We start from the raw sequence: 18,216 nt of genomic DNA, 5'->3' as shown, positions 1-18,216 counted from the left end.
CAGAGGCCGTTAAGATTTTTTTTTTTGCTTATTTCTAAGCGAGAACCTAGAGGAAAAATTTAGATAACTTAATGAAGTATGTTCTTTCTCTTCAGTGTTGTTTCATAGAGTACATGGACATAGGATCGTGTGTCATTCAGTCATGGACTCGCTTAATAACATGCTTCAGGCTGATAAGGGTCACTAAGGGCCAAACAAACTAATTAGTAGAGAAAATGCCTGTCGCAGTGTCACCCGATAGACTGGCTCACATGTGTTCCAGCTGTCGCCACTTTTCGGACAGCACATCAATGTCTTCGGCATATCATAGGTATCTACAACACCCACACTTTCGAATATCTGTAACTTACCGGAGGAAATAGCATGCTTTTGTCGAACGCCAGAGGTGGTAAAGACCTGGGCATAGCAATAACCACATGCTTTGCTTTAACTGGCGTTATTTTCTCATCTTCTCTATTTCTATGGCAACTATTCCAGCAACTTGTGGCTAGAGATCTTAAGAGAAATCGTTCTTAACTCGTTTGTTTATCATCTTCTTCATGCGTGTCATAGTCATCAGAACCAAGCCTGCCCTTGTGCAAGGTCGATGGTAACGGCGCTCGTGTCACCTACGATACCGGGATGAGTCGATGACGCCATCGAATGAACAAGACCAGACGGCTAAGCTGGTTAGCGACCCTGGCCCCTGTGTGACCCGTCGCTTTTTCTGTATGAATGTGTATATTACTTTTGTACGCCTGATGATCCACGTAAGTGTTGTAAAGTCTCAACACAGCTTCGATCAAGGTAATAATGAATAGAGTGATACGAGAAAGCACTCAGTGAATTTCTATATTACTGAGCCACTGGCCTGTGTCAGGGTTCGGGTGAATCATGTATATATGCATTCTGTAGCCCTCTACCGCAACTCAGCTGCTGCGAGGCCATGAAGCAAGCCATTGGTTGTCATATACAAACATATGGGTATATACAGCTTATATCTACTTTTCTTCTTCTATTTTTCCTTGCAGAAGTATTACTTAGTGTCCAGTATGGCGCGGTGGGAAAGCCTACGACGCAGATACGCAGTGGTAAGAAGTTCTGATTCATTTAGTGATGTTTGTATATAGGCCGCAGTGGGTTTCTGAACAGCTTCTTACATAGACTGCTATTGAGGCATCTAAGCGTAAGGGGTCCACTCCAGAGAAGGTGTGACTGTATGTAGTGATACACATATGGAAACAACTTTGAGTGAGCAGAAAGCTCTATACTTCTTCTTCGCTATTGAACGGCTAGGAATAATGCTTAGAGAAGCGGCCCTTTGTTTCGACAACGTTGTGTCAACAACCACGAATACGCCGGTGGTACGGAAACCATAATGTTGTTGAAGATTCTATGGGCATGCCACCCTCACTTCTCTATAGTGGGTGTGATAAATATTGTTGAAACTCACAAAGAGATGCTATCGAGCGAAACATGCTAACGAATGGCAGCAGTACGACTGAATACGCGCTCAACGACGTGTAGCTTATTGCCGTCGGAAATCACGTAAATTTTGCCGTCTGGGAAGGAAAGAGTTGACGCTTTATAATGATGCTTTGTTACTCAAAAGCATCTAAAGAAAGATATCAAATAAGCTACCATATCTTGTAGGATTCGTTTCACACTGATGAAAACAATGAGATGTTACAAATCGCGTAATCCAGGTACTAAGCGATACGAGAGACATTACGTGAAGACTTGTTAATAAAGGGTAAGATGTACGGTAGCTTGCAAGAAACGATAAAGCCGCTAAAAGTAATCTCATTAACTAGAGAGTAAGTATAAAATAAATGATCGAATTATCATAAAACGTAATTCTTTTGACTTTGCCTTCCTTAGGAAAATACAAAAACGTACCTGGAGTAGGTTTTTCTTCTTCATATATCAGATAGAACATGCTCTGCTTTCAAATGAACATTTATATTATTTACGAACATTTAGATTGATAGATAAATCGTTCTCGGATACGAGAAGCCCTGCTTTTGACGTCGTCAGAAATCTTTCTTACTCGACGGATAGGCTCGATGCCTGCAAGTGATGTTCAGAACATTTCGAAAATTAGATAAAACAATCTATTATAGCATCAAGACGTTCTATCAATAGATAACATCGAGAACCAAATTATAATACTGTGTTGCAGTCAAGTGTTCCGAGGGAAAAATCAACGTGGAAATGTCTGTTGTTCAAGATAGCTTCTCGCTTTTCGATCGTGAAGTATGAAGCCTGATCAAGCTGAAGCATAAAATGTCATCTTGATCCAAGCTCAACTTTTGAAACTAACTTGCGAAAATAAGTTAGAGCCGAAGGCAAAAATTGGCACTCTAGGGATTGCCATTTTATTCCGTGCAAAAATTGAAAAGTCTGAAACCTTTATTTCAGACTGAATGTTTGACGTTGCCCTTTATGGAAAAAAGGTGAACGAATCAAACACGTCCAGGAAATAGCCGAGATTACTGCCAACCTGTTGAAACTAGGATCTTAGGAGAAGACTATTAGAAACCTGTGTCGAGCCGTTCCGTAATAGATACTGCTAGATATGAAGTCTGAATCTTAAAGTTTAACTTGTGAAAGGTGTAACATGTCGAAAAAGCAGCGCTGGAATTAGGAAGTATGATCAAGTGAAATGGGTGAATAGGTTGTTTCTATACAGCACTTCGATGTGCCTAGGTATGTGCAAAATTCATGTAGCAATTAACTTGTTCTGACGAGTTAGCATGATTACCTCCAAGTTCATAGTTACTAGGTGTTGGTACATTTCGGCATGTACCCGCATCATGGTTCGCTAATGAATAATTCCATGATTCCCACTCCGGAAGTTAGAACCGTTAGGCAGCAGAACGACAAAAAATGGGGCAGTCTCTAAGATGGCCAAATATTCTTTGCCTGCTTCTTAAGGTATTTCAGTTTAACCATAATGGCCTGCGTTTCGCCCATTTACCCAAACAATGATGGTCCGTCTCGACCAGCAAACTCCATAGTAGTCCTATGACTTTTTTTATGCAGCATCTTACTCAAGGTAATTTATTTGGTAACTCAAGGTACTTTTAAAGAATTGATGAATTTGTGTGGCAGGAAAGCACTTGAGCAGTCGAATATTGCATATCTATTGTTTTTATCATGTACGCAATTCATTTACAGAGATGGCCACGGACACACATTAATGAGTCCTTGAAACGTACGAATAGATGGTCGTACGAATTGGCGCTGGGGAGAATTTGGAAACTGTAATATACTGTTTTTATAATGAATAATCGCGCATGCAAATCCGCCGTCACTTCACTTACCTACTTCAAAGATGGGGCTAAAGTAGCACTCAAGATGGATGTTACACTGAAACTGGTCTTCAGTTAAATGCCTGAAACATTTTGGGTGACACAGAGGAAGTGTTTACTCTCTGAAGGTGACTACTAGACCGTTTATAAATCCGTGTCCATGTAAGTCTCAAGGATTTTCTTTACTTGAACAAGTTTGTTATGGCGTGATTCAAGTGAGCTATCATCCATCTATCTTACCATTGGCTAGAGTTTACTGTAGAACAGAATGATAGTGCCGATGTGGCTTCCGTCTTAGTTAGAATTACGGTGCGATACGGTATAATAGAAGATGTCTGGCAAGATCACACTGTGAGACGGACGTTTACGTACAGCTTGCCTGTTTAAACAGCAAGTGAACAGGGATATGTGTTATGTAGACCGATGTAGTGGCACCGTCATAAAAATTCAGCAGGCCATCATAGCGTTGGTTAACAGAGAGCTCGTGCTAGGTCGTTTGAAATTACCATTTTGAATTTTGTTCAACACACGGCCGCTAGTTGTTGCGTATGCGGATATTTAATGGCATAGAATCTTTCATCATTTGAATGTAGACGCTGATAATGTACTTTTAATCAGGGAGCGCATGATTTGAAGAGCAATTCGCACATATTTAACCATTTCTATGCAAATTGCTCTTTTTGTAGCGGTATCGTTCGAATCATTTGGCGAAAATCTGGTCTTTCTCAGCTTCGATTAACGTATGAAGATTACAGCTTGAAGAAAATCGGGAACGATGTTAAGATCAGCCTTTAGATACAAGATTCCAAATACTCCTGTTCGTCTGTAAAGGTTAAGCAAAGGAAATATGAGTACTCGACTTTCTTGAAACTTACGACATTTACTTTTAGATGACCACTAGTGCATCCAGCGTTTCGGCTCGTAATACAACATAGGGATACCTACATACATGGTACAGTGAGCTGATATACCGATACGCTTTTGTGTCATGTTAATGAGCGTACGAGTAAAAAAGGGGGAATTGAACGACTGCAGCGACGGCGAGGGGAGGAGAATGTCTACGAGCCGGTGAACAGACAGTTTCCAGGAAACGAGCTGCTGAAAGCACCCAGTTGAAAAGCCGGTTTGAGCGTTTCTTTTCCTCTCGTTATCGTCCCGCTTCATGCTTCCAACCGAGATCTCTGTCTGTGTCGCTTTTTAGCCCTGTGTCTTGATTCCAGGCGCTGCTGTTTACCAGCTGATCATGCTTAACGCAGTGCATAATCTACATCTTGGGATATCAGTTTGTTCCAGGCGCTGCTGTTTAGCGTTAGACAAGTACTCCCCCTCGGCTAGAGGCTTAAGTAGTCGAACGAGGTTGAATTCAATCTTAGCGCCCGTGTGCGTTCTGCGCACCCCTGGAGGTAGCTCACAGAGGGGGCTCGTTCAGATACTGTTTCTGGTCACTACGATCATCAGTGGCGACAAGGGAGAGCCAGTCGCGACAAGTCGCGTTCCCAGCGGCGACGGTCGAAGCAGCGTCAGCAACAGCTCCGGCGCGAACCATTCTGCGGCTGAGACTAGCGACTTGTCGCGGTGTAGACTTTCGGCGCCCTCGATATCATTTTCGAGCGTTTGTAAGCTCTAAAAGTGTCCCTACAGGAAACAAAACAACAGTCAAGAGTTGAATAACAGCCCGAATTAAGCGCAGATAAATATAAATGCAGATGATATTACTCTAAACGGCTATTATATTTGAAAAAAAAAAGAAGGAGAAATAATACTCGGCTTTATGTGTGATAAAAACTTGTCGTTCAGTATTAAGGCTATTATTTCCGGAACTCTCTGCTCTCACACTTGTTCATTACCGAAGTGGCTATAAGGAAATTCTCTTCGGGCAGAACATCATCTCAATACGTCCTTTCGCAGGGATGCTTGTTAGTCTGGGGGTTGGTGAACGATATGGGTCACATGTGGCTTGAATCGGGGGAGAGAACGCATTACGTTATGAGACCACAATAACCAGCGACCTAGCCGCTTATTATATATATTCGCATACATGTATATGTATATTAAATATTTAAGTAAGTGTACGTAGGCCTCTCAGTGTATGAGCAGGCGATATAATCTCGATACCGTGAAACCTATCTTGCATCAGCAATGGCGCTAGAGACCAATTGTTCTAAGCTGATTATCTGGGCCTACTAAATGTAGGAGAATTATTTCAAACAACATAGGCAAAGATGATCTTCGGAATGTTATTACTCGCGTCTCTGTTGTATGCACATGGAGCATCGCTAGAGATCTAATTACTGGATGAACATGGATATACACAAGATCCGAAATAGAGGGATGTTACGGTGCCATCATGATGTTGCAGCCAAATGAGTTTTTTTAAGCGCGTGGCACTGGCCGCCGTCCATTCAGACAATTCCTATTCGAACGAGTGTAGTACTGGTATTAAATCTATGTATCGGTATCTTTCTGAGGGTGTTTGAAGCGTGGCCTGAATGTTACATACAAATATACACTTATTTCACTTTGACGGAAAACCTAGTCCATATCATTCTATGGTTCAACGTAAATTAAAATTTTTTTGACAATAGTTTATTTTGTTCCAGGTCTGTCAGAACTGTAATTTGGAGCAAAGGGAGGCCGGGGTGCGATTATATAAAGGTGAAGTAAATCCACAATTGATAAAATTGACATTAAAGTAGTTCTTCTCTTCAGTTATTATTATTATTAAGGTAAGTATTATTATTAATTATTATTAAGTATTAATTATTATTATTATTATTTTAGAACGTATAAATTGTGATCTCATTATAAAATCGCGGCCAGGTTTCCATTTGTCTTGTAACAATGAGGGCATCAGAGACGTCAGGCGCAACACCTCTATTTTGACACAACATAGTACATCCAAAGACGTGAAATTTCGCGACGTAATAATTCGCCGTTTATCCTTCAATCCTATTACAAACACATGTTGAACAAATTCAATATGTTGGCGCAATTTTAATTTAGATACATAAAGCGTTCGCTCTGTGGCCAAACTTCCTCAGAAAAATTGTTCGCGTAATACATTGCATTACAAAATTACAAGAAAAATACAAAATTGCAACGTAATATCTTGAATTAACTTGTAGTGTAAGCATATTTCTATTCTATTTTAGGCGTCTGTTTGTTTTCTATACATCATAGATGTTACGACAACGACGCTGTGGTCGTAGGTATGAGCTGCGAAGAGCGATCGTCCGATTTCGGCGAGGCGAAGAGCTATCTTGCAGGGGCTGATCGCGTTTTTCAGCTGTTACACGATTCCAAAGTACCGGAAGAGTGGTATTCGCTACCTCGCCAGCTTGTGCTCCGAAATCAGGTACTCAACGAAGTTCGTAGGCAAATCCGTCTTCTCGATGAGGCACTTCAGACTCGACACTCACCAGCAGACGCATTCGCTGAGTTTCGAACGACTATTGACTTCGTGGTCTTTCACAGCATGAACCATCTTTCTGACGATCTGCACGAATTGTTTGCGACTGTCGAAAAGTCACTCCGGAAACAAAATCGGAAACAAAAAAGTCTAACCAGGGTATCCACGTAATATTTGCGAAGGTATAGGGCGTTCGCGCGTCTACCGCATACTGAGTCACTGAGATATTTGCATTATATATGCTAGATTTAATAGCCCTTTAACGTGTCTTCACGTTTGGGTTAGGATTTCGCGAAGATTTTTCAGATCGCTTAATTCAGCTCGTTATTGTGAGAAAATACCATGAGTATAAAAGGATAAGTCTAGCAGACTGATGTGAAGTCATTGTTTGATTAATGCGACTTATATATCCATTACTAAAAAATTGGGGATTCGCAAAAAAAAAATGTAAATTTGTATGCTACTATATATCATGTAATAATCAGGGGACCTGACTAAACTCTTAGGAACATCGCATGTTGATGTATTTCATCTATTTGCTCCATTAAATGTACACTATTTTGGGCTTATCTGATAAACAGGCGTTCTTTCTATAGCTCAGATGTCTTTCGAGTTAGCGTATTTTCTAGATTATTTTAGCGAGAACTAACATTATTACACGGAAACGATTCAGTTGCGACTTCGATTGCCAAACTTTTCTATCTGTCATTTTTTTTAGGGATATTAATATAAAATGAATATTACTTTGTAAGTTTTCTTGTTGTTTTATTATTTTGGCAGAAAATAATCTGTAAGTAAGGATCCTAGAACTTTCAAATTTTTGTTGCTTTCTAAATTTTTCGAATAACTGAACAGGACTACAATACACTTGTTAAAAAGCATTACAGTATATTATTACTAGTCTTGTTCGAACGGAGAAGAGGGGAAACAGCCTACCATATTTGTTGAGAAAAAACTTCGAATTAGCTGTATGCCTTCTTTTTCTCTTTTTTTGAAGTTTTACATTTGCAAAGTTATAGAAACCAGTGCGTGAGCTACCGCTTCTGGATGCATGCACGCACGGGGGCAAGCAAAGTGCTGCACCTGTACGATAATGGTACTAAAAATCTAAATAAATCATGATAACATCAAATATAAGTGATGATTAATCAATTAATATGATGATGTATTTAGTAAGTCACCATAAAAACAGCATACTTGGTTGATATAGATACAAAATTATTAGAAACGTAGAAATACTTATACTCATAGGACGTTCTCGTACTAAGTGTAAAATTCGTCCTGGTCAAAGCTGTCCTTACTTTCCCCGTCGTCTAGCTTAAGGATACTTGAAAGAGAGCCGGATCGCTCATAACACCGGTAACTGACTTCCTTGTATTTCTTAGCTGGGCTATACGCTACAGAGGGTCCCGCTGCTAAGCTGCCGTAGCATAAAGTATCAGTTAACTTTAAAACGTATTTTACCTGTTTCCTTGCCCCCTGCTGTGCGTTAGATTTAGACTGCCTTGACCGACGGTATCTTCGGTCAATTTTCGTGACTAAATGAAGTCATAAATTGGTCAAAATTCTGATGTGAATAGTGATCAGTTTTGTAATAGTGCTACCTATGTATATCTGATAAATGTCTCATTGCAAATGTGGTTTACCATTGTAGGTACTACCTAATATAAGTGAATATACGCTTGACAAAGGTCTCGACACGATTTTTGTATACTGCCCATCGGGTGGGAAAATGCAAAGAAGGAAGGAGAGAGAGGAACCCAGCTGAATCATGAACTTTCGAAGAATCGAGGTGCTATAAAAGTGAACAATACATTATCCTGTGGTAGAGTAGAAAAAGATGTCACACATTCTATGTAATCGCTCAGACACGGTCCAAAGTAGACTTAGAAATATAAACTTCTTCTAACACTGTCTTGCCTTTTTTTTTTTTAAGTAGGTTGTCGCGTGCAGCGGTAACGTTTATATTTTAAAATGGTTAGCAATTACTCGGCTTTACATAATGCTCGTTTCCAGTCAAAACAAACATTAGTCAAGCCAGTCCAATTATTTACTTTTCATATCTTTAATGTTTTCGAGCGCCTAGATATGCACAACACATACGTAACCGTAGACGCCTTGATGTGCGAAAAAGGCCGTTTAGTGTGTGCAGCTCAACGGCACAGTCTTCTGTTACGGAAATAGCTATAGTGATCTATTTAATCATCATTTATTTACTTTAAATAGGTGGTCATGAAGGAAACGAACGCATACAGAGCAACAAAATATATAAAGAACAAATGGTCATCTAAAATCCTCTGGAAAGATTAGTGCGTCAACAAAGAGGTACAAGAGTTGGCTAGGTCGCCGGCGGTGCACCCGCATTGCTCGTTCGAAAGATGTAACGTTCACCAGATTCAACTCTTCCGAGTTCCTCACAGTTCATGCGTGATGATCACGTGTGTCTGACTCTAGTTCAACTTTGGAGTGTTATCGAGTTGTAGGTCTAAGACGAGCAATTGTTAGCTCTGTAATATTTTTTTTGTAAACTGATGTATCTAGCTGTATCTTAGCGTGTCGTGTTTGTAAGTATTGAAACTAAAAATCAACTATGGATCTATATGGGGCCGACAAAGTTTTAAGTAGCCACATGAAATATGGAAGCTTCAGCAAGCTAGGCCTCAAGAGACATTGCGAGACCCCGATGCGAACCCAGCGACTGCCATAGACATGGGTTATGATGAAGGGCAACGGAAACACCCGGCATTGACGGTCATAAGGGACTGGAGAAACAATTTTTTTACAACAATCTGACCAAACCCGGCAGGGAAATTAGATTTCTCCTTAAAGACAAGGAACGTAATTTACTAGCAAATTGTCCACTAGGAAATCAGGAGTAAGGATTTCGCTTAATTAGGATTAACATAGGGATTTCGGCCTGTAGAGGGTACCTATTTAATGTCGTTCCTCTGAAAAATGGCCCGATAGTATCTATAGCCGCTCTACATGGCCTGGAATCAGTATAGTTAAAAAAAAAGTCCGGTCACAATCGTTACAACTGAAAAGAACGACCCATATGACGAATTTTTTTTTGAGAAGCATACCTAACACGTTCCAGGGTCCAAAGGACAAAGATACGAAGTAGCTGTTAAGTTTGTCATCGAATTAATTATCGGATCTGGAGAAGAATCGGTGAAGGCGATGCGTCTTTTTGAGACTGTCGATGCAGAACAAGCGAGCATTAAACTATACGCATCTCTAATAGAGACCATGTTTCATTTGGTTAGCCAATGTGTTACGGACTGAATAAGCGGTGAGATGATTTCAGGCTATCTTGTTTGCAGCTCTGGCCGGTAACAAAAGTTCTCGGAACCTATCGTGAAAAGTGTACCGGTGAAAGTAGCCATTATCGATAACAAGCGAGGTTCAAATTTGGAATACTACACAACACGCAAAGACTCACAGTGCAGCACAATAATCCTGAGAAAGGCGGAGATAGGAGTTAAGGGGCGCCGACGATTTCAAAAAGTTTCTGCTAGACGTCGATCCGGCTCTGCGTATTATCGCTCTTGTGGGTTAAAAGGACGCATAAAAATGCTGCGGAGAAAACGCTAGGAAAAGATAGGTTACTCATCAGCAGGGTGTCTTGCCCAGACCTCTTTTCTGCCTTAAATACGGGTCAGCGAATGGGAAGAAGGTGTGAAAAGAAAGAGGGGTTATAGGTACGGTACCCTGGACTATTTTGCCAAGGGCTGCAACGACGAACTACTTGCTATAATTGTGAGAGAGCTGGCCATACCGCAAATGTAGTGACCTGCCCAGCGTAAAAAGCAAGACAGCTGGGGGCAGTAAGGCTAAGAACTCATGTATAATGGAATAGGCTTTAGGGGATTATAAAAACGGTTTACATAATTCGATGTAGATAAAAGCCCACCGAGGCTGAGAATACCAATAGACTTTAGCAAGGGACGACGGCGGCGGAGAAACAAAATCTGATGCGGCGCTGCTTCCCAAAGGACAATTAGCAACAAGCAAAGAGGACCTTGGTACTTTTAATGTCTAAAATAAATCAAGTAAACTGCAGTTTTACCAGGCAGCTATACATCTTCCTCAGAGATATATATGACAAAAAGATGTGACAGCTGGTTTTGCTGTGCCAACGAAAATAAAAGGATGGTCCCTGCATGCAACGGGCATAGTATATAGGGGCAATGCGTTCACCAGCAGCCCAAACGGCAAAAGCTTCTTATGAATATACATTAGGCGGATGAAGCGCTTCTACTCACGCTACAATAGTTTGAGCGAGTCCCTGCAAGAGCTGATCTCCTGGATAGCGTAGCGGAATCGCTCACATATCTAGCGGAGAAAGTCCTCGTGGTCTCGATGGATCTTAATAGCGCTTTAAAGGAATAAAGGTCTTTCCGAACCGGTTGCAAGAACAGAGCTATAGCGAAGTAGATGGCGACAAACGACAGGTCGCAATCAACCTTTGTTATCGCTGGAGAAGTTCCCTAACGTTCCATACTTGTTTCCGTCTTGTGGAATCTTCCTTACAACGACATCCTTCATATACAAAACTTGCTTCCGAGATTTGAGTTTTTGACGTATGTCGATGATCTATCGCTGTACAGGCGACATCTGAACAGCTTGGAGCGCAAGGCAAGCCCGGCTTTACTCAGGTTATTCTTATGGATAAAGGAGAGCAGATTCAGGCAAGCCCCGGCTAAGTTAGAAGCTGTGAATAGAAGTTAAGCTTCACCCGAATATTCCTCTAATGCAGAATGGCGAAATAAGCCAGGTATCTAGAAGTTTACATGTACTAAGCAATGAAACGAATCCTTCATATTAGGTAAGCAGTCGCTAAAGCAATGAAAGCATCGTTCGAAATCGGATCGATGCTAAACATTCACCGACCCATGGCAGGAAAACGGAGGCTGCTGATGTCGGTAAACGAGGCCGTTGCCTCTTTTGCAGTGAAACTTTGGACTATCCCACCAACTTCTGCGCAGATTGCTAAAATTCGTGGTGTTTCAGACTCTACGGTTAAAGAAAGCGTTCCTGCGTGATCTGGACTGGACGAGAGATGAACCCATCTGCCACCCCACTCTGCTCCACATAAAGGAAGAGGACTTCTACTAGTCCATGCATCAAATAGCAAGTCATGCCTTGCCCCAAGGACCTGTTTCGTCTGGCGCGGTGGAAGCCTAGCTACCCTGCATCGGTGGCATCTGCAACTCATTGCTTCTAAACGGTACTTCTATTAAAAGTAGATTTGGGCTAGTGTAAAGGAAAGCATAAGGGAAGAACTAAGTATCAGTGAGTCGTAGTCTTGGCCAAATCAGGTCTAGGTTTGGCAGTCGGGGCCCTCATTCGGCTTACATAAAATTAGTTTAGTCCTAATCACATCCAGTCGTGCATGAATGACGATATATAAACCCTTCCAATAGAAGGGCTGGATTTTCTCAAAGAACACTAAGGGAGGTGGCTTTGTAGCACGTGTTGTGCACCGCATCAACTTAATGCTAGCGTGAGATTAATTCGCAGTGTAGGGGCTAACACTCTGCAGTGTCAGCCTGCTTTTCACGGGTTTTGGCGGAAGACTGAAATGCGCCTAGTTATGCCGTAGGCCTCCTCCCGGATGACCACTGCGGCCATACGTGAAGGTTCAGTGCTCAGGGGTCATCGTACTCTGTACAATGAAATTAGTAACTAAAAGTCAACTGCGAGTTACAAACTTTAAATTATGTCATGTCTTATATGCGGCCAAGGGGTGACCTTTAAGCCAAATAGACGCACAGTGATCTAAAGATAAAAGCGCTGGGGGTCCCTGATTGACGACATTGTCATCAGCTCTTGCCTGCCTGTGTTCTTCGTGTCTGTGCGATCAGAAATTGTGGTTTCTGTACGAAACAAATTATGAATAGTTCTTTTTAAACTCGTGTCATTTTTAGGGAATCGCCATACTATTTTTCAAAAACTCGCTTAAAAATAAGAAAGAAGACTATAGTAAAGGACTTTTTTTTTAAATACCCTCTCAGAAGGTGGGCTGGGTTGGGTCGCCGTTGCCTGTAGCATAAATTAGAAGAGTTGCTCTACTCCACTGAGGAGAAAGAGTGCTTGATTACCAAACTTTAATGTTTTTTTTTAAGCTTTCGTCTTGTGTTTTGTTCGAGCGTAAGCCTTGAATAACCTGCAGTAGATGAAGCTACGACAAAGACCTGTTCTATAAGATCGCGCTCTCTCCTCTTTAAGCACAGTCCCTCTAGCAGTGCAGCGCAGTTTGTGGAATATAGCTTAGCAAAGTGGCCATCCAGCATTGATGAGCTGATAAGACAGCAATGCTGTATGTTCGTCGTATCGTATAGGATGATGATCAGTTATATAAATGGTTATCTCTCAGGCGAACTATTTATATTGTTGACGCTCGACATCCAATAGAAAAATAGCTTTCGTCACTTACTATATATCCCAAGATATACTGTGCCCTTCAACATATAATTTAACGCTACGAAGCTGAAAGCCTCCTGAGGAAGTTATGCGACTTCGCAATGGTCAAAGCACCTGCCTTGTGTGCCGATACGATCCATATGAATTACGTTTACTACTACTGGCCACACAGTTGCTTACTGTCTCTGAGAATTATTTATTTGTAAAAGACCTAGTACTGATGTGGTTATAAGCTGAACTTCTTAGAAGTTCAGCGAAAGTTCTGCGCCATGATGCTCAGCGCAACCCCGAATAAGTGATTCTAGCACTGCGTATCCGCAAAATCAGTGAGCCCAAATTACAAGCTTGAGAGTTCGAATACGTAGCTAGTTGATACGTGTGTGTATTATTATATGAAATAGTCGAATTAGGACATTTTTTCAAGCAGGCGCAATTAATTAGTATACGTCCTCAACGATGGGTCAGTGACGATAACTAGCAAAGTTTTTAACTACAGTCTTATTTTCAATTTATTTACTATTATGGATGTTAGTGGTTATTACGAACGTTTGTATACAGCCGAAGTATTCCATATTAAAAGACGATTCGGTTCTGTTCCTGGCATGATCGTGGTTTTTTAGCCTCTTCCAAGCCTGACATAAATATTATTGTGTTTTTATGGCATTTAGGATATGACTTACTGTGAATACAACCGACTGGTTAATTTCTGCTTCTCATTAGTGGCGTGTCTGAGATAGGCTCGATGTAAAAATCGGCTTAAGGACTTTCGTCCTTCCAGGTCAGTGAGAAAAACAGAATAGTAGTTACTTACGCACAATGGAATTTTCCTTTTCAATGATATTGAAAAGAACCAGATACAGAAGTGACCGAACCGACCCTATCCTTTGGTCCTATCCAAACTAGTGCGTCCTTAAAAACGACTACAAAAAGAATTTATTGTATTGTTAATTAGACGCCTAGCTCGGGAGCGGGAAATAACAGTACGTTATACTATTAATTAGAGATCAGTAACTATTTAACAGTAACCTACGGCATTGACGTTCGTATCTATCTGTCAATTACGAGATATCTATGGAGGCCTCCTGGATGTTTACGAAGGCATAAAAGCCATCGGGCAATGACCCTCCATATGTAGTACGTTCATATAGGGCATGTTCTATATGCATACAATCTGGCTGTTGACACTGAGTGGGTCACCGCATAAGCCGGTCTGAACGGTAACGTGATGAATGAACGTATACTTTGCAGCTTTCGTTACATCCTCGTGTTCTAAACGAGCTAATCTCTATTAGAACCTGTAGATGAACGTGTGACGGCAAGTGCACAGGGTATACAACTATTTCTGACGATGTCGTAGCAGATCAGAGTCACATCGACTGCCGAAACTGTGTACGGGCGTTATTGCGTGCAGCCCTCTAAGGGGTGCTTCAGACAGTGGTTCGACGTTAAGCTGGATGAACATTTGTGAATCGCGAAGATCTTTGGTAACTCGATTACTACATTTTCTTAGCAGGGCACGAAAGGAAGTTTAACAGGATGACAACAGTTTCAGTAAGTTCTGAGCTATTCCCATTTTTCACATGTCGAAAGAAAAAAGCATTCGAATGACTGCTCTGCGTGCTATAGGGTTTATATACGCCGTGTATTTGAAACAATTCGACCAGTCTGCTGTCATAGGTAACGTTGTAGCGCTGGTATCGTATTGAATGGACAACAAGTGTTCTGGTACAATTTCAACCTTTTTTTTTTTTTTTTTTTTTTTTTTTTTTTTAGAAAAACCAATGTTCGGCTCACATTATTCTAGTCTTTCGCACGCCCAGAAACATGCGACTTTAGATAAAGTTTTAGCTGACCTTCACCATGCGTCTAACTGGTGTTAGTTTTTGGTTTAAGCTTTATTAGCTAGTTTAGTTTACTGAAACTGTCATATTGAAGCACTAAAAAGACGTCCTTCCTACTTGAATGGCTCTCTGTAACATTCTTCAAGTATTATGCATTGTGGTACGCCAAACCATGGTACAGATCATCGATGTTCACCAATTGAATTTTGATAAGTAGAGAATAAAATAATCTACTAGGACATCTAGGAGTCATATGAATGCTAGATACACAGACTAAATATGTCGTCTTAGTCGCTTATCCAGTATGAGCTCTCCCATAGTCTGCATGTTGTCAGGAAATTTCCGATGAGACGTCGAAGTCAACGAACGACGCTATACAAATCGACAGCCTTCTCTCGTCTTCACAGTTTATACCACGCGTTATCAACATTAGTGTTGTTAAGCGCTTCGTGACTAGGACTTCGAGTTCGTACAGCCGCGCGAAGCAAGCCACACCACCTATGGTAAAATTATTTTTCCGCTTTTAATCAAAATCTCTCCCTAACTATTGAGAATCACCGGCCGAAGACATCTTTAGGTTTTTTGATAGGATGTTTTTTTTTTATCCCCGCTACGACAGTCTAACTTTTGCTCAGAACCAATGTCACTTACATCTTCGACTCATACGCTGAATAGGAGTAGAACTAGAATAGCCAAGTTAAAGTAGATAGAACTGTGTCAGATACGTCGTACAGTCAAGAATCCTTAAGTTTAAAACCGCAATTTTCGCGAACGACCTTAAGATTACAAGTCAAATGCAGGTGAGTTTGTGTTCCGTCTCTATATTAAGGTGCGACCGGTCGTAGATACGGCAGAAGTTACTGCACTTCATTTCGTTAGTCAGATGATGGCTATCGTGCTGTTATTGCCATTGCCCCTACAGTTTGCCGACCAGTTGGCATGCGCAAGTTTAACCAAATTTGAGTGTCTGGCCGCTTATAAACAACTATTAGTTAATCGACTCTATCAGCTGCCGTCGGACAGACTTAAGACCACACCAGTTAGAGATAAAGGAAAATCGTTCTATTTCGAACTTCTTCGATTTAGCCCATCCACGAAGGATAAGGTTATCTGTTGGCTAAAGCACAATTTAAGTTTCTTCGTCGAAATCAAGCTGGCTCTACTCGAGCGCGTCGAGGGACTGCTAAAGAGTTTTCGTGTAAGGGAACTTGGATTGAGACTCGACTCAGGCTTTGAAGCAGACCTCGCGGGACGTATTCAAAAAGTCAAGCAGCTATGTGAAGACGCTATTGCACAGCAAGAAAAAATTTTGAACTGGGCATTAGCTGATGGAGTCATTTACAATCCTCTCGAGCCGGTGTTGAAGCATTTGCAGAGTGCGGCTCAAAAACTGACATCCAGTCACGGTGGTATCGTGCTACTGCACGATAAGGTGGCGTTATTTGGGGATATTTTGAAACGAGTCATAAAACAGATCAAGCCAGCTGTAAAAGATACGGAGCGACTCTCTGCCGATGTCAAAGGAACGATTTATAAAAACGCTGCTGGTATAGCCCAAGCGTTTCTGTCTCAGTTCGCCTTAAATAGCGTCCAGAGGCTCTCCATCGATGTGCCGCCATTTACCGAAGTATCTATGGACGCGAAGAGCAGGACGAAGCTTGGCGATCGGACGAGCCCGGCGATAGCTGAAGTTCAGGGTAACCTGCTTAATGGTGTTGTCAAAAAAGGACGTTCAACTGTAAGGAAGTCTGTCACGATAGTTGAGCCAGCCGAGATAATAGGCAGCACCAGCCGAAAGACACACAGTAAGGCAAGCGATAATATTTGCCGATTACGATCGATGCGGAAGCGGTCAAATTCGTTCAACCTACGCTGCAGGCCAAAAGCGAACTTATCATCAAACCCAAAACTAAAGTTATCAAGGAGAATAAGGCGGAGGACGACGAAGAGGCAGAGGACAATAAGGATACGGAGAGAGAAGCTGATAGCACGAATGTAGGTAACAAACAATCCTTAGTACTATTAACGATTTAGCTGTGTTGAAGGTCAGTCATTATTGAAATAATATTGTTAGCAAGATTATTTCAATAATTTAGAAAATAGCACAACATGAATTAACATTGATGAGATGATCATAATTCTAATCTTAACAGGTACACTTGTTGGTCCTGACCCGAAAGCACCTATTTTATATATGAGCACTTAAAAATTGTATTACATAACTAAACAAAATTTTGTTTTTCTTGCTTCTTGATAACGATAACGATTGCATCGTCGAGCACTTGGTAACAAGTCTACATCAAAGCGTAACTTAGATATCGGATATACTGCTAGTTTAATAGGTAAATGGCTAATTTACTAAAACCAGTTGTTCCAGAATGCATTTTATTGAGATAGTTTACTACTACTTTGAATACAATGGTTTGTCCTGCCTTGAAATAAATGCATTTATGTAATAAGAGTTAATAAATTACCTCACTCTATTTTAGGCACAGGCAACTGCAAAAAAGAAACCGAATCGTGACCACTGTGGGAGAATCGGTCAAGAACACCACCACCACCACCAGCACCAGCTATGAATCATAATTAGTCATTCTGAATGAAAATATTGTGTATTGTTCCCTTATAGTTGATTCTAGATCTAGTATAGTGGATACGTATATATTCATAACAATGTATATATAAATGTGTATATATATACGGCTTTTTTGTTAGCTCGTCTGGCTGACTGACGTGTGTCATCATAAAAAATTAAAATATAGCTTTTATATATTATAATAACCTTTGTTCATTGTCCACTATGATATAGCTACGCTGCTATCACGCTACGGATCACAGATCCGTTTATCAATGGGACAGGAGCTGTTAAAATTTACGGATTTCTCACCTATGGGTTGATGACTTAATTAAAGGAAAACGAACATGGCCAGTCATTCAGACCATATTAATCTGCGATTGTCAGCCTGTGGTGGAAGCTGCTACTTCTCGCCTGGTAAATTCATCCCCGAGACGTCAGACAGAGGCTGGTACACCGTAGGGCGGACCCAAATTCAGTCTTTGACAATGTGTGCCAAGGCCCGGTTAAAAACTACTGCAGCTAACTCGTTCTAATGTCGGTTGACGAGTCTGCGGCTACTGATGTTGAAAAGGCTGACGTCTTGACCTTTTCCCTTAGGGCTTACTCCCTTGGTACACGAGGACTGTTATAAAACTCAGCTTGAATTCTTTGAATGTCCAATTATATGAT

General features: G+C 41.1%; 1 protein-coding gene and 1 long non-coding RNA gene across 4 annotated transcripts; both read left to right on the top strand.

Moving 5' to 3' along the window:
* Positions 1 to 3,389: 3,389 nt before the first annotated feature.
* On the top strand, positions 3,390 to 7,280 carry LOC111264565 (uncharacterized). The gene is made up of 3 exons (XR_002682931.2): positions 3,390 to 3,455; positions 5,894 to 5,948; positions 6,446 to 7,280. It is a non-coding gene; the product is annotated as an uncharacterized LOC111264565 (long non-coding RNA).
* A 7,189-nt stretch (positions 7,281 to 14,469) lies between these two features.
* LOC111264561 (uncharacterized) lies at positions 14,470 to 17,750 on the top strand. Of its 3 annotated transcripts, none has more exons than XM_022840583.2 (4): positions 14,470 to 14,679; positions 15,290 to 15,472; positions 15,799 to 16,964; positions 17,459 to 17,750. In XM_022840583.2, the coding sequence occupies exons 1-4, from the start codon at positions 14,665 to 14,667 to the stop codon at positions 17,553 to 17,555; spliced, it is 1,461 nt and encodes a 486-aa protein (XP_022696318.1). In that variant the 5' UTR covers positions 14,470 to 14,664; the 3' UTR covers positions 17,556 to 17,750. The 3 variants fall into 3 exon arrangements, with proteins under 3 accessions (XP_022696318.1, XP_022696319.1, XP_022696320.1); XM_022840584.2 differs by having other exon boundaries at positions 14,471 to 14,679; positions 15,305 to 15,472; XM_022840585.2 differs by having other exon boundaries at positions 14,472 to 14,679; positions 15,377 to 15,472.
* Positions 17,751 to 18,216: the final 466 nt, after the last annotated feature.

The sequence above is a fragment of the Varroa jacobsoni genome, unplaced genomic scaffold (genome assembly GCF_002532875.2).
Source record: "Varroa jacobsoni isolate VJ856 unplaced genomic scaffold, vjacob_1.0 scaffold_873, whole genome shotgun sequence".
Classification (NCBI taxonomy): Eukaryota; Metazoa; Arthropoda; class Arachnida; order Mesostigmata; family Varroidae; genus Varroa; species Varroa jacobsoni.
The sequence above is the reverse complement of the archived record's forward strand: the minus strand, read 5'-3'. Positions and strand labels throughout refer to the sequence as shown.

Coding starts and splice junctions, on each gene's coding strand:
- LOC111264561 (XM_022840583.2), top strand. Junction 15,473..15,798: donor AGCAAGCCACACCACCTATG/GTAAAATTATTT, acceptor CTCTATATTAAG/GTGCGACCGGTCGTAGATAC. Junction 16,965..17,458: donor GAGAAGCTGATAGCACGAAT/GTAGGTAACAAA, acceptor ACTCTATTTTAG/GCACAGGCAACTGCAAAAAA.